Genomic DNA, 20799 nt, shown 5'->3' on the forward strand with positions numbered 1-20799 from the left:
GCTGGGTAAAAAATAGCATTTGCCCTTTTTCAGGTTTTAAATTGGTTCAGTACTTTTAGTGTAAAAGCATGGTAGACAGACAGCTTGATGGCCACAGAGGTTGACGGGGCCCGCCTTTGAACATCTGGCGGGCCAATACCTGTCGAGGGTGCGGAAGAATGCTTTGGCGATACCCGTGCCCTCGACAATAGGTAATAGAAGGCAACACTGGGTGGGTTTTTAGCCGGTAAGAGTCCGGCACACCCCCTCCACCGACCCCAGGTGGAGGGACGTCCATGAGGATTTTCCCCCTGCCAAAAAAAAAAATGGTAGACAGACAGTTACGTCCAAACCCTCTCCAAATCCTTACTATATAATATTATAATTTTGACTTGGACAGTATTACCTACTACGCAAAAACATACGTAACTATTGCTCCAAAGATCGTAAATTATTTCTGATAAAATCTTCTAAACTAAGTATATTTTGTTTTAATCATATTAAAAAAAAAAACAAACAAACAAACAGTACAATAAAGTTTATTTATATTGCTCAGATACTTTCAAAAATGATAATATTTTAATGCATACGATGATAAAATTCGATAATACTAAATTAATAAACAGGTACCTAATAAGAATATAAGTGGCAGTTGTAAAATAATACAATTAATTTACAGAAATAAGTAAAAGTATAAAAAGTCAGGTGTATTTTTGAGGTGATTTTATCCATGTTTATTTAATTTACCACCGACCCTCACTGAGCTGGCTACAAGACTTCCCTCACTGAATAACAGGAGAACTACCTCATATGGACACTAGACATCTCATTGATTGTTTAGCAACATCGAACAAACCTACAAGTCTGGTTATCAATAGGATGTGTTCGCACCACTACGGGATGTTCAAATAAGTGGACTGTATATTGTTGATAGGCGCGGTTTATTGCCGTTCTAATTACAATAATCAAAGATCTCGCGGACAAACAATTAATATATTATGAGCGAATGTCGACCGTCGTCGGTGGTGTCCGTGAGCGCAAGACTGGTCTATGCCCCTCTCGCCCGGCGCCCCCCTCGCTGCACCGCTCGCCGCTGCGTCGCTCGCCACGATGACTCAGAAGCGAGTAGGCGGCCCCTAGCGCCCTTTGCCGAAGGTATGTTGGGTTTGATTTCCAACAGGATGTATAGCCGGAACATCACTGTAGGTAATATTGAAATATTGCAAATTGCAATATGCCTTGTAATGTTTCCAGACGCAGTCTGTGTTAAAGATAAACACTTTTTGTGAGTCACCGATAAACTTCTGTTTGAATTCACTGAGGCCCAAGCCATCGACGACATAGTATACATATACGTTCGTTATTATAAAAACAACTGTTTTCTTTAAAACTTGAACGAAACAATCACAGTAAACAGTGGTTTTCAGAAAAGAAAACGTTTCTGTTGTCAGTGAATTTTTGCCCATATGTATTAACTATTAAGTTGTTAATTTCAATTAGACTGTAGGTACTACGTATTGGTCTGGGATTTAAAAGTAAAACCGTAAAGTGTAAATTGACTGCAACATGCTTTTATTAAGATATGAGTAAAAGATAATTTTGCAATATAATTTCTAATCTATCAGTGTATACGTGAGAACGCGAAAAGTCAGTGGTTAAAGGTCATACCCATGAAATAAAATGTATTATAAATGAAGGTTTGATATCATATTTAGGTACTATTTACGAATTGTGGACCTGCACTTTAAACTACATCGGGGTGCCATCTTGACCATAAACAATGATATTTTTTCTGTCTTATATTGTATCTTTTCTGAAACTGTTATAATATCTTGGGGAAGTATTTCCACATGTGATGCCTTATTAAAACATTCATTTATTTGGAAATTCAATGTTATGCTCATAAACGTGCCGAGTCTCCTAGTTATCAGCCAAGATATAAGGTGCAATTTATCGGTAACCGGTATAACCAGGCCTTAGTGCTATATCTATAATTTATTTGTTTGTAAGGTTGTTTTGAAGAGAAAACGAATTAATATTAATTACCAAATGGTTAATTACCTGATTGGGTTTAACTAGCAACTCTGCCAGATGCTGCCTAGGATGTCATTTTGAAAGTCTGAACTAACCTTCTCAGGAAGTAGGTGAAACCACTTGGATCAACTATATGTTAAGTTTTATTTTACCAGGAAAATAATCTAAGAATAGCTATAGTATGTATAATTTTCGATTTTTATTTACATTATAATAACTTTGTTGATAAAAATATTTTTATTTCCTACATAAAACTCCATTTATATTGAAATGTATTTTTAAAATATTATCTGATAATCAGTTAAATCCACGAGATAACAGTTAAATCAATGTTAAAATTAATTAATAGATGACTATAATGTGATAAACAGTCAGTATCTTTTTTTTTTTTTTTCCGACGTCAAAAATCATCAAATGACCCCTCCCGCTGTGGGTTAGCAGCGGTGAGGGAGTGTCAGACTCTTACTGACTAAAAACCGTCGTGTTCCGTCATAGGCCTTTTATGTACCAGGGCCGCGGTATCTCTTTCGAACAACCCGCAGCCCCGGCAGGCCTTGGCCCTGCTGGGCCCCGCTGAACAGTCAGTATCTTGAGTGCATTAAACTTGTTTGTGACTTTTAATTAATAACAATTTAAATATTGATAGCTAAACAACACACAGTCACCTTTATTACGGTCTACTAGATGTTTCCCAAGATTTCAGCCAAATGCTGAGGAAACTTCTTCGTGCACATGGATACAAATAGGCTTGCAATAGTCGTCAAGGAACAAGGAACGTCGTTCACAATCACATTAAATGAAATGTGTTAATATACTGGTTAATATATGTCGATTAACTCAAAGAAAAAAGAAAAATATGTAAAAAAAAAGATTTGTCTGAGCGATTCCGCCAAAATCTATGTGTTTGAACGCAGCATGGCGCCTAATTATTAATTATATTGTTTTTGTTTGTTGCACTGCAATTATATGTAAGTAAAATATAACATTAAATGCTATATCTTATCATTTTTGTGACAGATAAATCGGATTCTTTGCGATTTCAATTAAATCATTCTTGCATAATACGTTTGTAAAAAAATGATTAATTTTATCAAGAACTTAGTGCGAAAATTCTAAGAATATTATATCGCACTGCTACAGTTGTTCGTAGAAAAGATCATTGTTGTCATGAGGATCAGGTAATCTGTAAAGACGTATTTTATGACAAAAAAATTATATCCAACAAAAATATGTAAAATATGTAGAGCAGGCAAACATTGGTACAGGTAATAGTTACAAGCACAAATTTTGGTAGTCAGAAGTGCATTCAAGAGTATGAAAAGCGATACCAAATAGTCCGAGTCTCATGAAGCTACACACTGTTATACATATAGCCAATATTTCAGTTTGGAACGGATGCGAGACATGAACAGTTAAAGATCTCTGGAAATGTATAGAAGCATTTGGTATATTATATTACTTAGTTTTTACTAGCTTGTCCTGAGTTTAGTTATACCCGAAGACTTTACAGGTTAAGCGGTTCTAAAGCGTACCTGTAGGGAGTAGGACCTATAGAACACTATCAGACACCGAAGAGTTTCGTATCATATCTAAGACTCATGGACGCATTTAAACCTCATGATGGCGACCACATTAGCGGGCAAAAAAATGTCGATTGAATAAAAAAAATCGTGAACAACATTAGAAAATGGACAGAAATCTCTAATGTTTCGCCTTGCCATACCAAAAAATATGAGGACCTGACTGCCAACCTTCGCTAAAGAGCTTCAGATAGGCTCCTTGAGAAGAATATAAGTTAAATCAGTCATTGATAATCCAGGATAGGAGGGGACCATATGGTCCAGGAATGCTTATCGTGGCTAAAATATTACTTGCATGGCACACAAATTTTGTAGGCAAATAGGATCTCATTCATAGTCCGACAACTTATTTAGGTATTGGAACTTATCTTTGTCCTTGAACTTGAAAGTTAAAGTATAGCCCATATGGATCTCATTCCCAATTTAAAGACGCTGTAGGCCAAAAATTCTAGCACTATTTAAGTAGATCAATCTCAAGCGATTGCGATTCTTCTGAGCAATAGCTAAACATGCCTTTGAAACACTTTCAATGAAAAGTTTCTAAGCAGCAGCTTTGCTCGCTTATTCACCACACGTCTATTGAATAACTATACTGTATACTCAACCATTTCGTCATTGGATTACTAAGCAATCTGTGCTTTATTAGCATATTAATCCCCCTATCATATTATAATAATTGTTAATGATGTATTTACCGTTAGAATTTTCTGCATTGTCATCTTTATCAAAGGCCTGTAAGCCTTGCATTAATCATCAGTGATAACTATAAATTAGTTTGGGACTTGATTTGTTCTGTTTCCCTCTAACATAACATTTTATAACACAACCTGTTTATCTGTTTGAAATATCATATGATTCTTGTTTTTTTCGTAGGATGACATTAAGTGCCACACTACACCGCTCCCGCTGTGGAGGCAGCGTGAGGGAGTGTCAGACTCTTACTGACCAAAAACCTTTGTTCCTTCTGGAGCCCTTAATGTACTGAGACCGCGGAAATTCTTTCGAACAAACAAACTTTCGGCTTCGGCGCGCCACTAAAATCGATCTGTCATCTTTTAGGAGACGAGACGGAAGGATGGAAGGTGAGGTTGTCATGACTTCTCTCGAGCCACTCCTCAAAGACGACCACCACTATTTTGGCATGCCCTATTAAATATACACCCAACTCTCTCTGAATTATAATCTGAAGCATAGTACTTTAGCGATAAACCATTTAATGAGATTTTTAGGGCATTAGAATATTTTCCTACCTAACCTTTACCTACCATAAATTTGCATTTTCGGGGATCAACACGTTCACGGGAAAAATACAAAAATAATATAGCTAAAAAAGGTAATACTACTTTATTATTATTACAACTTACAGGGTTAGCGCACATTAGCGCAATTGTAGAAAAATAAGTTTTTCTTCAATTCAGTCTCAGTAAGGAAGATAAACAAAAAAATAATAAATTCACTCATCTACAGGAGGTTATCAAGTAAAACATGATTAGTGCGCTAATTTAGCGATAAGTCGGTTTGCAAATCACAGATTTTTAAATTGCAGCTAAAGCAGAGATTAATTTTACGACATTTAATTTGCTTTCAACTAAATTTTTTCTCGGTGTGCGCGAGCCCGCTGTGCAGAAAGAATATTATAAAAAAAAATACTTACGTAGCACAAAGCAGTTCCCGCGCTGCTCAACGGCACAACCAATGTATGCCACCCACTTGTGAAGTCACCGGATTGTGGTGAGTTCCAAGAGGTTCCTAGTGTTGTATCAGCACCGTTTTCTACGTACTGGTTCGCCAACACCGTAATTTGGTCAGAGATGACAGCTGACTCCATATAAATGAGCACTTCTAGTCTACCTCCATTGGTCATGGGGAACATGAATGACGATGCACAAGATAAAGTTTCTGCCGGCGAAATAAACGTAGTACTACGTTCCTCATCAGGACTGGGCAAACCAATAGAGTCGTATGTACCAATTTCCCATGGTACATGGTTCATTTGTTCACAAAACCACGGATTCATAAAGGATCCTTCTATATCACTTTCAAATGTATATCTAACACATGATTCACTGAGGACGTGCGACACTACCAAAATAATAAATAAAAAATGTTCTCGCCTCATATCGTTCGGCAACAAAAAAGCGTTTGAAACATGTATGTATGCCAATAGACACAAAATCTCTATGATTTAAGCTTTACGTTATAATCAAATACCTATCTTAATTATTCACAATATTATCGAGGATAAGATAGTATTCTTTGTAAACGAGAATAATCAATTGATAATTTATTCGTAGCCGATATAAAAATCGTAAATATTTCGATGTCACTCTTGTCTTCCTAATTTAACTACAATTGTGCAAGGGTTTGGCTATGAATTTATTTGCCTTTTACAAAAAATTTGGATACGAATATGATGTACAAATGCTCATGAACGAACTTGGGTTTGTAAAATGTCAGCAGAAGAAAACTCTTTAATATATAATAGGTAACTAAAATAAATCTACTGGAACATCTGAGGATGTGGTACAGCACTACAATACTCATAGATCAGCGCAAGACTTAAAAATATTTAGGATTGTCAACAAATGAAACACACAGTCTATGCATCATAATCTGCAGACTATATTGCAAAACGATTAAGAATTAAATAATGGCGTCCAAGGCTGATCATATAAAGAGAAGAGTCAGCTGTGCAGGACATACAGTACACAAGCATTTGTGTAGAAACAGATCATCATCCTAATGCCCTTATCCCAATTTTATTTGGGGTCGGCGCAGCATGTTTTCTCCTTCCATACTTGTGCAAAAACAGATACACTCTTTATAGAATTCTATTTCTACACTCTCATAGTCCAATGGGACGGCAATCCGACACGATCGGAGAGAGATCAGGCGCAGGACCGTCAGTGCATGGCTATATCAATCACCAATTTGTACCCTAAGGGCTGCTTTGTGAAAGTTTCTAAAACCCACTAAGCTATTTCGACTCGAGAATCGAAACCGAGACATCATGCTCAGTAGTCTCGTGTGCGACCACTAGACGAACAAGGCAAATAGCAGGCGCGTCGAGAAAAACAATAAAAAAGGCATTTATCATCTAAATAGCTTAGAAGCATTCAAGTCGGTTTGACCACAGAAGTCACAGATGATGTTACGCCACCGCTTGTTCTATCGAGTTACGTATAACATTAGATTTTCGATGTACCTAACCATAAAACTTTGAGAGAAATACAAGCATTTACGCATGGAAACACAAACGAATGTGGTCTGTGAATAAGTATACTCAATGAGTGACTGGTATACTGGTGTAAATATCATAATATATAACCTTTGCACCTACCACTGCTATTTCTCCACCACCCAAAGGTAGACTGATAGAAAACGCCTAAGGCGTTAAGTCCGCCCTTGTACAAAATGTGCAGAAGTATTAAATAAATAAATAAATATATATTATGAAAGAACTGGGAAACCGGCATGCGTAAACGAAAACAACACCGTTGCTTAAAGTATTTATAAGTCACAAGATTTGTGTAATGACCAGCAGCGGTGGAATTTCGGAAAGATTATAGCAGATGCAGGTAGGTCAGGCGCCGTCTTGGTTGAACGGTGAGCGCCAGAACGCTCAGTTACGAGTACTATAAGAAATTTGGGTTCTTTGAGACATCTGATGATTGTTGGATTTACAAAAAATGGGCGAGTTCTGCTGAAAGCTATACTAAACTAGGAATTTTGTCTATTTTTTCATTTTGATCACCATGTGACTCATAAACATTGCTTGGTTGAAAGTTCAGTAAAGACGTCAAAATGTGTAGTAATGGGTAGTCTCTCGTAAGCATTAAAAAAATGGAAATCAACAAACAAACACAAATAGCATTACTTTTTAATTTGATTCGATTATTTGCACAATATTGGATTAAGTCGTTACTTTATCTAAATTACGATTCTTTAGGGTCCGTGAGTCTGCTAGTAATGACATCATAGTTTTGATCATTGTTGTTATCATTCTGTACTCTGATTAGTTAAGATTTTGAGTCAATCAGATCCTATTCGTAGAACAAAATGATAAGTAGGTAGGGGCCTAGCGGAATGCACTGGAGTCTAATAGCTTTTTTACACTGACGGATTTTCCGAGTAGAAATACTGACCGACATTGCCGGTTCATACTGCTCGGTACAAACCTTAAAAACCGCATGACACCGGGGGACGCCCGTACGAGACAAGCGGTGTCCCGCGGAAAAATCGAGCGGAAAATACACTCGCAAAATCTATCTACTAGTGTGAAAAGGCTTTTATTTAGCAAAGAAAATAAAATATTAATTTCGCTTACATTATTTACTTCGAGTTAAAGTGTACTACTGTATCTATCTATATCTAAGCTAAACAGTTTGTTTATTTTATCGAAAGCCCTGATTTCAGTAACCATAACATATGTCAGAGTCATTTATAAATCTTTAGCAGCCGAGGGTTAATTACTTATTTCAATCAAATGTTGTCTGTGGGTTAAGAGTTCCTATTGGGTTGCTAGTGATTTTTCCCGATATGCTTTTTAGTGAATTAAAACTTATTTTAAACCTAATTTTGCTTATCTCTTTACAAAAGAAGGTTTAAAATAAAGTATAAAATAAATAAATAAAAGTATTTAGTATTGTATTTCATGTTTACCTAATTGCCTCAATATTGCATTAGCTTATATATACACGTAAAATACGTGGTTTGCTCTACTGTGTTTAAGAATAGAAAAAGAGTATAGAATAAAAATCTTTATTTGCGGACACGGTATTACAGGTGTTTAGTTAGGTTACATTATGTACAGGTATTTTTGGGCGCTGTTGTTATTAAAGGTTTTGACTAGAAACAAGCTTAGCGCTTAAGTGGCGCGCCTAATATAGATATAAAATGGTCTCGCTATTGAATTTATAAAATATCGTACAAAAATAAAATTTTACTACCGCAGTTGCATAGCTACTCCAGCTTATTGACAAAACGCACGGTTAGTACTAGAGTGGCTTTACTAAAAACAAAAATCGGTCAAGGGAGAGTCTAAAACATACGAATTTCTGTTTTTCCCAACCTTTTATGAATAATACAATAAATTACCTTTTAACTAATTAATGATTATAGCAATGAGAAGTGCTAAGGTACTGATTTCAAATAATTCCACATTTTGTGGCCTATGCTTTACTTTTAGGTATTTGTTTGTTATTGATTGCTTAACAATGTTTTGTTGTGATTATGGCGAAGCAGAATAATATCTGAACCGTATCGTTTTTTCGTTTTCATTATTAATTTTAATTAGATAGATTAGCTGGAGGAATGTTTTTATTAATTGTTCATATTATTTGTCTAGTTGAATAATTTCATACAGATGTTTCGATACTATCCTGGGATGATTTTCCAGCTGTTTGAAATGACTCTGGTTATGGTGATTGTTACATCGTGATTTGTTAAAATCTGCTAGAAGACGAATTGCGGCTTTTGTATTTTCTGATGTGTTTGTCCAGTTCATAACGCAGCTAAGTATTTAAAGAAAATAACTTAAGTTTTTATTTGTATTATGAAACTGTGAAAGTGAGTCGAGATTATCGTTTTTTGTTTTAATTAAGTGTTAAGTAGTAGGTTAATCAGGCAGAAACAACTATGTTACAAACAGCGTTAGGTTGGCACGGAGTTCAGTGTGTAAGTTACTAAAATGAAAGAAAAGATATATTTAACTTTTAGAATACCGACAATCCGATGTACGTTTTAATAAAGAAAAACACTATACACTGAGTACATCTCAGATATTTATTTTGAGAGTTATGGAGTTAGTTATCGTAACTAAAATCTATGGAAAAGTGTTGTAAAAAGCATGATAAACAACTTACATAGCACAAGGAGGTTCCCGAGCTTCCCACGTCGGCCACCAACGTATGCCAACCATTGACATAATTGTCAGCAAGCGGAGAATTTCCAGCCGATCCAACAGTGCTGTGAACACCACCTTCCACGAACTCATTCGCTAGCACTGTTATTTGATCAGTATTCGCTACAGAGTCCATATAAATCCGCACTTCAACTCTGCCACCATTCGTCATAGGAAACTTCATGGTAGATGCACATGTAAACGTATCTGATGGAGTAATAAATGTACTACTTCGTTCATCTTGTCCAGACAAATTAATGTTGTCATAAGTCCCGACTTTCCACGTCTCATGTTCCATATCCTCACAAAACCACGGTTGCATAAAGAACTCATCGATATCACTTTCAAACGTGTGACTAACACAAGATTCACTGAAAGCATGTGAGACCATTAAAATTATTATTAATAAAACTAGTTTTCGTGCCATCGTTTGACACCTATAGAGTTTCGAACATGTATGTTTGCCATTAGACATAAAATCTCTATGATTGAAGCTTTGCGTTTGTAATCAAATACCTATCTCAATTAATGATATTATCGTGGATAAGATATTGTTGGCGCAAGAATTCGTTGCTTTTCTTGTCCTGGCATGTTTAACATGAGATATAACATGGTTTTGGCTGTCATTTAATCTAAAATAATAAACATAAATGTTTTTAATTAGAAACCTATAAAAAAATTACAACTTTTTGGTAAGAAGAAAATTCGATTACGTCAATTGGTACATAATTTGGTATTTAAGATAATTTTTTTGATCATTCGAGTTATTTGTCTCTATACTATATTCAGTCTCACAATTCATCATTGTCCTTTCCTGGTTAATATTAAGACTTACAAAATACTTTAAGCCTAAAAATATTTTGTTATAAAAAAAGTGATATCGAGACTCTATTTTTAACCGACTTCCCAAAAAGGAGGAGGTTCTCAATTCGGCCGGTATGTTTTTTTTTTCTATGTATGTACATCGATTACTCCGAGGTTTATAGACCGATTTACGTGATTATTTTTTTGTTCGACTCGGAATAGCTGCCAGTTGGTCCCATAGTCATCAGGTCAGGATTTGATGATGGAAACCCTGAGAAATCGAGGGCAACCTTCGAAAGTTGTAGGCATACATAGGGTAAAAACTTGACACTCAGGTGTACGCCTAAAAGCACTATTCAACAGTGAAGATTTGGAGCTAACCTGATGATGGAGACCAGAGAGGGCCGAGGGAACTCGACAACTGAATCTGTAAACTACCTCGTGTTTGGGCTTAAATTATTTGTATTGACAAGACCTTTACAACAGTGAAGGTTTGGAGCTGACCTGATGATGGAGACCAGAGAAAGTCGAGGGAACTCGACAGCTGAATATGTAAAATACCTCGTATTTGGACTTATATTCTTTGTACTGATAAGAACTTCCCACTTATATGGATAGTGACAACTATTCAAAAAAAAGCAAAGAAAAGCTGTAAAAAAAAACTTTTTTACAAAAAAATTAAATGCTTTTTAGTGTTTTGGGAAGTCGGTTTAATTTTATTAGGTAAAATATTGATCTCGGTTCTTGAAGTAGGTAGGATTATTGATGATCAGCAGTTGCTATAATAATAATCAATCAATAATTGTTACAACAATAATATAACGGATGCAATATAAAACTATGTAAGTGTTTACAGGCACGACTATATCATCACTACTTGCGGATATTCACTAATTATATTATTTTATGAATAAAATAAATAAATAGCTGGTTGTATGGTGAGTTGCAACATTTTGATGAATAACTCATATTAACGATATGACCAATGGGCAGCAAGTACACGCCTGGTTATGGTTTGGTTATCATTATAGTTAAATGGTGCAACTGCGTCTTAAGATCCTATGAATCTTAATATGAATTTAAGGTTTGTAAAACTTTCTATTATTTTGATTAATGAATTAACGTTATTAAGTCTCGCCAATGTGCCATTGTTTTATTGAATTTCACGATGAAAAGGTTGCACTAGGTATAGGTATTTAGGAATGGAGGCGGACAAGATCATCCTGATGTTTACAGGTTTCTATTTGTCTAGCGTGGAGTAGTTCCCTCGGAATCAAGGTAAAGGTAATGTAAAGCAACTTTATTATTTATATTTAATTCATTACACATTATTATTTTATTCATAAAACAAATTTCTTTCAGTTTTTTTCAGAATACTGTACTATTATGATATAGAACTTGAATTGGGACAATTTTTTTTAAATGATTTCAAGCGTTTACACTAGCGACTTTTCAGCGTAGTTTTCTGGGCGGATCCTTTGAGCGGTTAGAAATTAATTGACAACTTTTTTCGCTTAAACAAAAGAGGTCATAATCCGCTGGTGTGAAAGCACTGTTATTCACTATCACTGATATTTATTTAATGCAATCCCTTTCGTAACGTTTCAAAGAATTCCAAAAAAATCTTTAGTAAGAATCAATAAACACAAAAGCAAAAGTATGAACTAATCATCATAGAATCGATAAAATAAACTAACAAACAAGTTTAAAAATGTTTTACAAATTGATTGCGTTATTGATGATATGTACAATTACACTTGATTAGTCATTACTTTATCTCTATTTTATTTCATTTGGGTCCGTGAGGCGCCATGTAATAGCACGGTTATACTTCTTACTTATTGTATTCTTTTTATATTACGTGTATGCAGATAAACCCAGATCTGAAGTGCATAAAACATTTTGTAATTTCGGGGTTAAATATTATAAATTAAATTGTTATCCAATAATTAAATTGTGATAGACAGCTAGGAAGGCTGTTGCTAGGAAGTTTGTTCATCATCACAATTCGGGTGCTTTTGGGGGTGTTTTCCATTTGTTATCTTCATGTGAAAAAGTGAAATTCTAATTAGCCTGGTTTCAATGATTATAATTTGACTTTACTGCAATAAATTTATTTTCCTATCGATTTTAATTACCTATAAAACCAACCAAATAAATTATTCACTAAGAATATAACAATTTTTATTTCAGGTTTTATTGATTAATAAATATAATGTTCCTACGTTAGTGGTAAGAGGGATTTTGTCATAAAAAGTTTGTGTGCGATCAATTTATTTATCCAACTTTTACCGACTTCAACTATTGTCTTTATTTGGTGAGCTTGGTGGGCTGATACTATGAGCAAATGCTAGTTAATATTATTTTACTGACGTAGTGTACTGTATGCGCACATTTTGTCAATAAATATGTCCAATGTTACGTTGTTTGCAGCCAAAAGACGTTCACTGCTGGATAAAGGCATCTCCCTCTCTCACTTCGCTCGGTCTTCAGTAATATGTGTCATCGAAATCCAATGGCAACGCCTTACCGAAAACGTTTTTTTTTGTACAAGTACATTATTGTCTTATAGAATTTTAACACTGCGCTGCTTTTAAAAACCAAATGAATTGTAGATACCTAATAAAATAACGATCAAAGTGAATTTAACGTAAATTGTATGAACAAAGTCGGTATACTGTTGAAGACTAAAAGTATTGCCTGCTGTAAGTATTTTGGTACCATTGTATTAATTTGACCTATTTTATAAAGAGAAACCTTTTATTTATGCATGAAAAAAACTTGAATGAATGCTGCTGACTTTCATTTTTAAGCTCTTCTTATTTTTCCTGGGTCTTGCCATTTTCTGTCACTCACTCTCATATCATCATATATCATTGTTCTCGTTATTTTTAAAATAAAGCTTGAAAACTATTATTTTGCGCGTTTTAGATACAGTGTTTTTTTTTGTTTTACTAGGATAGTTTTTTTTGTGTTGAAAATATCTATATTATTTTGCAGTTTTATCATATGCCTCCTTAAAGTATGTATCTATAAAAAGGTAAGAATTGGTAGCAAAGCATGAATTTTGATGAAAATCTTTATAATTGATGTATAATAAAATAAGCGAAAACATTTTATCTAATCTAAATCTGAGACAAACGTATTTTTTTCTTCTTTCGATTAATAATAGATTAGCAATATTTGTTTGGTATGTGTTTAGATGTCATTGTTATTTAGGAACATTTTAAACCGCGTTGAAGAGGTTTACAACATAAGGTGGAACTCGTAAAGTGGCACAGGTAACAGTTTTTTCAATCAATTACTGAAAGACTAGCAATATTTGTTTCCTATATGCGTTGCCTTCACTGTAATTTAGGTACATTTTAGAACGTGTAAGTCAGCGGATTGAGCATAAAAGAGGAACTCATTCGATGTATAAAAGATTAGCAATATTTGTATGGTATGAATTGCTTTCACTGTAATTTAGGTACATTTTGACGTGTTGAAGTGATCGTGGTGTGGAGTTACGAGAGCACATGGAGTATAAATGAGGAACTCTGAAAGTGGTACTGGTAACAGTTGCAGTGATCAAGTTCTAGATATGAATGTAGATAAATATAGGAACAGGAGAAGGATATTAAGGAAACAATGGATTGATTGTGTGAAATAAGATATATGGTAGGTATGGCATGTAGTGTTATTTACTTGTGAAAATACGTTAGATCGGACTGGATGAAAAGGACATGCTGCGCCGACCCCAAGTAATAGGTACATTGGAATAAGGGCAGGAGAATTGATATTGATAATTACATTTGGAAACGGGTTATAGTTACAACTTGTTGATTTTGCTTTACCAGCACTATGTAAAATAAATGAAAGGTCGTAGACAGACTATTATCCACACATAAATTATATTAATGCGGAATAATCTTCCGGTTACTAGTAACTATGAATTAATTATTTATAATTTTTCCTTGTTAGATAGCGATATTAGAAAATTGTCCTAGCAATCAGTTGTAGAAGTGCGCAATGACAAATTGATTTTTAATGGCAAGTTCTGTGTTTTTTATTAACATAAACATTTACATCGGGTATTAAAACAATATTAATTCTGTAAATAAATAGGTATCTGTGAAAACTTAAGTAGGCGTCTGATAAATATGCTCCCTAAGATATACAACATGTAACGTAATTAACGCACACCCTCAAACACCCTAATTAGAATATTATGTTATAATCATAATAAATAAACTGAATTTTTAATTTAACATGTATATGCATTGTTATTTACTAAATTAGTTATACCAATTCTTGGAGAACTTTTTGGTCATACCACCTACGCACGCAAATATCGCGCCGCGCGCCGCTTGACTCGACACAACATAACGAAACTACGGAAAAAGCCGACAATACACGAAGTCCTATTACTTTGAGTTACGGTCTATTTGAATTTGTTTTGACTGTACAGGGTTAATATGACAATAATTTCCGTAGTTTAATTATTTTTGGGATAAAAAATTACCTATATTAAAAATGATATAAATCGATTCAGTAAACGATTCTGAACAAACTAATTTCAGGATGTGCGTTAATTAAGTTACATGTTGTATATGCCTGATAAGGTAAGAAGGGTCTCTAAGTCATAAATTATGCCATTGATAAACTAAGCGCCTGTTACTAATGTTCATTGATATAACAAATGTATAGGAATAAAAATGTATTACCTATGTTGTTATTACGCACACTATTTAAACAAGCTTTCCATGATAAACTCATCCTGACTTACGATGGATGTCTATATCGAATCTATCCGTAGATTTGCAATTAGAGATTGCATTTTGACACTGGCTCCATTTAAATTATGTTTTTCAACCGAGACAATTAGATAATTGCAAATCGATGATGTGATGCTCTTCACGTTATTATAATAGGCGTTCAAACTTTAATACATGGAATGCTATAATTTGTTATGAACGATAAATTACCTACATATATTACCTCTTATCGAAGTATTCATTCCTGAAATAAAATTGGGTAAGTTCGAGAATCTTTGATCGGGATTTGAATGTAAAGAAAGATTTCAACTTACTGAACTAATTTATTAAATCTACGTATTTACAATAATATGTTCTACATGAGGTACAATTATTTTACAATAAGAATTATTACAATTATTAGGACATCGATTAGCCATTGCAAAATGTGAGAAAAGTCAAACAAATTAATCCCATACAGACATGAAACACAAATTAAGTCCTTAAATACGCGTGCTTTTAGTAAAACTTTTACATTAAAATAAAAGTTTTTTTTCATGCCACAGATTTAAAAAGAAACACAAATAATTGTAGGTATATTTCAGACACGTGTAACTTAAGAGGACGAATTGGAAATTTTGGCGCCAAGGATCTCAATTTTTCTCAGTAAATACAAAACGGATCAAAATACAATTTGGTTACCTGAAAGTTCAAAACATGATTAGGTAACTTTTATAACAGAGAAAAATATATCAAACATACCTCTTTTTAAAAAGAGATTCACATATTATGGGCAAACGGGACCGATTTAAGCCACTTAACCTTTTTCGTAGTTGAGTATATACAAACTCTTTAAAATTGTAGAAGGATTTTTTATCAAATTATCATTTCTAAATAATAAAATTACAAAACCATTTTGTCGCTTACGACTTTTAGTTATAAGCTAGCGCGCATATTGTAATCCTCGCCCCGCTCAGACGCTCCGTCCCCTCTTGGCCCCTTAGGTGCGCGTGCCGGTTATGGAATTATTGTTTACCAATTCGTCGCCTTAAACAGTCAATCAGCAACCTACTTAAACATTTGTAGCGATATCATATGTGTTTGGGCTGAATTGGAAACAAGTGTTGCAAGCACCAAAATACCAAGCACCAAAACTAATAAAAATCCCTCCAAAAACGGAACCCAAAGTAATAACTGTTATAGTAAAAGGAGTTAGTCCAGTTTCTTCTAATTCTGGAGTTTCTGTAGCCTCAGTTTGGATCGTTGTTGCATCCGTAGTTACTACTGTTTCAGTGTCCGTTTCAGTAATTGTGGATTCTGTCGTAGTGGGCACAGTTACAGTGGTTGACTCTGTGGTAGTTGATTCTGTTGTAGTAGGGACAGTAACAGTGGTTGATTCTGTCGTAGTGGGCACAGTTACAGTGGTTGACTCTGTGGTAGTTGATTCAGTCGTGGTGGGCACAGTTACAGTGGTTGACACAGTGGTAGTTGATTCAGTCGTGGTGGGCACAGTTACAGTGGTTGACACAGTGGTAGTTGATTGTGTCGTGGTGGGCACAGTCACAGTGGTTGACTCTGTGGTAGTTGATTCTGTTGTTGTGGGCACAGTCACAGTGGTTGACTCTGTGGTAGTTGATTCAGTCGTGGTGGGCATAGTTACAGTGGTTGACACAGTGGTTGTTGATTCTGTCGTGGTGGGCACAGTCACAGTGGTTGACTCTGTGGTAGTTGATTCTGTTGTTGTGGGCACAGTCACAGTGGTTGACTCCGTGGTAGTCGATTCAGTCGTGGTGGGCACAGTTAGAGTGGTTGACTCTGTCGTGGTGGGCACAGTTACAGTGGTTGACTCTGTCGTGGTGGGCACAGTTACAGTGGTTGACTCTGTGGTGGTGGGTACAGTTACAGTGGTTGACTCTGTGGTAGTTGATTCTGTTGTTGTGGACACAGTCACAGTGGTTGACTCTGTGGTAGTTGATTCTGTCGTGGTGGGCACAGTTACAGTTGTTGACTCTGTGGTAGTTGACTCTGTTGTGGTGGGCACAGTCACAGTGGTTGACTCTGTGGTAGTTGATTCTGTTGTAGTAGGGACAGTAACAGTGGTAGATTCTGTCGTAGTGGGCACAGTCACAGTGGTTGACTCTGTGGTAGTTGATTCAGTCGTGGTGGGCACAGTTACAGTGGTTGACACAGTGGTAGTTGATTCTGTCGTGGTGGGCACAGTTACAGTGGTTGACTCTGTGGTAGTTGACTCTGTTGTGGTGGGCACAGTCACAGTGGTTGACTCTGTGGTAGTTGATTCTGTTGTTGTGGGCACAGTCACAGTGGTTGATTCTGTGGTAGTTGATTCTGTCGTGGTGGGCACAGTTACAGTGGTTGATTCTGTCGTGGTGGGCACAGTTACAGTTGTTGACTCTGTGGTAGTTGATTCTGTGGTGGTGGGTACAGTCACAGTGGTTGACTCTGTGGTAGTTGATTCAGTCGTGGTGGGCACAGTTACAGTGGTTGACTCTGTGGTGGTGGGCACAGTTACAGTTGTTGACTCTGTGGTAGTTGATTCTGTGGTGGTGGGTACAGTCACAGTGGTTGACTCAGTGGTAGTCGATTCAGTCGTGGTGGGCACAGTTACAGTGGTTGACTCTGTCGTGGTGGGCACAGTTACAGTGGTTGACTCTGTGGTAGTTGACTCTGTGGTGGTGGGCACAGTCACAGTGGTTGACTCTGTGGTAGTTGACTCTGTTGTGGTGGGCACAGTCACAGTGGTTGACTCTGTGGTAGTTGATTCTGTTGTTGTGGGCACAGTCACAGTGGTTGATTCTGTGGTAGTTGATTCTGTCGTGGTGGGCACAGTTACAGTTGTTGACTCTGTGGTAGTTGATTCTGTGGTGGTGGGCACAGTCACAGTGGTTGATTCTGTGGTAGTTGATTCTGTCGTGGTGGGCACAGTTACAGTGGTTGATTCTGTCGTGGTGGGCACAGTTACAGTTGTTGACTCTGTGGTAGTTGATTCTGTGGTGGTGGGTACAGTCACAGTGGTTGACTCTGTGGTAGTTGATTCAGTCGTGGTGGGCACAGTTACAGTGGTTGACTCTGTAGTGGTGGGCACAGTTACAGTTGTTGACTCTGTGGTAGTTGATTCTGTGGTGGTGGGTACAGTCACAGTGGTTGACTCAGTGGTAGTTGATTCAGTCGTGGTAGGTATAGTTACAGTGGTTGATTCCGTGGTAGTCGATTCAGTCGTGGTGGGCACAGTTACAGTGGTTGACTCTGTCGTGGTGGGCACAGTTACAGTGGTTGACTCTGTGGTAGTTGACTCTGTGGTGGTGGGCACAGTCACAGTGGTTGACTCTGTGGTAGTTGACTCTGTTGTGGTGGGCACAGTCACAGTGGTTGACTCTGTGGTAGTTGATTCTGTTGTTGTGGGCACAGTCACAGTGGTTAATTCTGTGGTAGTTGATTCTGTCGTGGTGAGCACAGTTACAGTGGTTGACTCTGTGGTAGTTGACTCTGTCGTGGTGGGTGCAGTTACAGTGGTTGACTCTGTGGTAGTTGACTCTGTCGTGGTGGGCACAGTCACAGTGGTCGACTCTGTGGTGGTAGGTACAGTCACAGTGGTTGACTCTGTGGTAGTTGACTCTGTCGTGGTGGGTACAGTCACAGTGGTTGACTCAGTGGTAGTTGATTCAGTCGTGGTAGGTATAGTTACAGTGGTTGATTCCGTGGTAGTCGATTCAGTCGTGGTGGGCACAGTTACAGTGGTTGACTCTGTCGTGGTGGGCACAGTTACAGTGGTTGACTCTGTGGTAGTTGACTCTGTGGTGGTGGGCACAGTCACAGTGGTTGACTCTGTGGTAGTTGACTCTGTTGTGGTGGGCACAGTCACAGTGGTTGACTCTGTGGTAGTTGATTCTGTTGTTGTGGGCACAGTCACAGTGGTTGATTCTGTGGTAGTTGATTCTGTCGTGGTGGGCACAGTTACAGTGGTTGACTCTGTGGTAGTTGACTCTGTCGTGGTGGGTGCAGTTACAGTGGTTGATTCTGTCGTGGTGGGCACAGTTACAGTTGTTGACTCTGTGGTAGTTGATTCTGTGGTGGTGGGTACAGTCATAGTGGTTGACTCTGTGGTAGTTGATTCAGTCGTGGTGGGCACAGTTACAGTGGTTGACTCTGTGGTGGTGGGCACAGTTACAGTTGTTGACTCTGTGGTAGTTGATTCTGTGGTGGTGGGTACAGTCACAGTGGTTGACTCAGTGGTAGTTGATTCAGTCGTGGTAGGTATAGTTAGAGTGGTTGACTCTGTTGTGGTGGGCACCATTACAGTAGTTGAATCAGTAGTAGAGTCTGTCCCGTCAGGATCAGTGATTGTGTTTGTTAATGTTCTAGATGGCCTTGCAGCTGCTAGGTATGATAAAGGTGACAAAGTAAAATCAGGTACGGCATCTTTGCTGTTCCTTTCGTGTCCATGTGCATCTTTTGATATAATATATACTGAGTGAACGATTGCGCTAGATGCTTGTGAAATACTTCCAAGTAGAACAACCTGGAATTAAAAGAAACAAACACTTTATTTAAATTCTATACTTGTCTTACTTTGTTTACTTTTAGTTGCTTTATCTATAAATGTAAAACTAATACGTAGTATATTACTGCCACTATAATGAACTACTAATACTATGTTGAAGAAGAAGCAGAAGGATTAAGAGCACGCGCACACTACAAACTTTTAGTCGGCTGATAAATTAGTATGAAGAGGAATGTTATCAAATTATGTCCTATGCTACGGTTTCAACATTGCTTTATTTAAGGGATGGGAGTTGCCAATGTGAGTAAATGTGGGAAATTGAGATATTACCAATCCTGGGTTACTACTCACTGTGTTCCAACTGGAACACAGTTGCAGATTCAAAACTCAAGATCTTACGTACTCTCAAGGTACTATTTAAACTAGGCAAATTGTTTATGAATGTAAAGTCAGAAAATTTACTACTTACATAGCCAATATTTTCTTTAACATCAATTTTAAGTGTATGAAATCCATTGTAATAGTTTCTGTCTGAAGTGATAATGTCCGCTCTTCCTGCTAATTCTTCATTTTCACCAAATTCTTTATACACTAATAGAGACACACTATCATTTATTGAAGCTGACTGCGTACCTATTTCAGCTACCAATTCTCCAGTTGGTATTGACAGCTTATCAGTTGCTATGCAACTAATTTTTTCACTTGGAGTCAATACCATTGCACTGATTTTGTCATTTCCATAACCTTGTATCCAAGCAGATGTGTTACCGCACACGCCATTGCTTTCATTTAAATTAAACTTTAAATACTGTTTTATTTCAGTTCCAACACTTAATTGGTACACACATAAAACTATAAATAAATGTCGGATAAGCATTTTGCTCACTTACGACTAACAAATGAATGCCATGGCCCATTATTCTAATTATTTCTGGCAATCGGGACTATCGATATCTTAATCAAAATGCGACAATTGAGTGATAATAGAAATAAATACTTTTGGCGGCTGATCTTTGAATGAATTCTGAATAATTTTGTAAAGCAGAGTTTAGAAGTAGTGACCAATGTATTGCTATATTAATCTTTATTAATATCGAGATTGACTATGAAGTTAATGATATAAGAGTCTTTAAATCTTTACCTTCCAAAGATTTCTGATTGAGGGTACACAAGAAAGCTCCATATAAAGGTGAAAACGTACGTCGTGATATCTGATAACTGAAATATAGGAGTAATATTAATGTG

At 36.6% G+C, this 20799-nt stretch overlaps 1 protein-coding gene and 1 long non-coding RNA gene across 3 annotated transcripts; both read right to left on the minus strand.

The window, feature by feature from the left end:
• Positions 1 to 901: 901 nt before the first annotated feature.
• LOC124637083 lies at positions 902 to 9595 on the minus strand. The gene is made up of 2 exons (XR_006985176.1): positions 9458 to 9595; positions 902 to 1179 (listed from the first exon to the last, which is right to left on the minus strand). It is a non-coding gene; the product is annotated as an uncharacterized LOC124637083 (long non-coding RNA).
• A 6371-nt stretch (positions 9596 to 15966) lies between these two features.
• Positions 15967 to 20494, minus strand: LOC124637114 (flocculation protein FLO11-like). Of its 2 annotated transcripts, XM_047173456.1 has the most exons (3): positions 20024 to 20494; positions 16823 to 19572; positions 15967 to 16357 (listed from the first exon to the last, which is right to left on the minus strand). In XM_047173456.1, exons 1-3 carry the CDS (start codon positions 20429 to 20431, stop codon positions 16108 to 16110), a joined length of 3408 nt encoding a protein of 1135 aa, XP_047029412.1. In that variant the 5' UTR covers positions 20432 to 20494; the 3' UTR covers positions 15967 to 16107. The 2 variants fall into 2 exon arrangements, with proteins under 2 accessions (XP_047029412.1, XP_047029411.1); XM_047173455.1 differs by having other exon boundaries at positions 15967 to 19572; positions 20024 to 20459.
• Between the last annotated feature and the right edge of the window lie 305 nt (positions 20495 to 20799).

This window comes from Helicoverpa zea, chromosome 15 (genome assembly GCF_022581195.2).
Source record: "Helicoverpa zea isolate HzStark_Cry1AcR chromosome 15, ilHelZeax1.1, whole genome shotgun sequence".
NCBI classification, from domain to species: domain Eukaryota; kingdom Metazoa; phylum Arthropoda; class Insecta; order Lepidoptera; family Noctuidae; genus Helicoverpa; species Helicoverpa zea.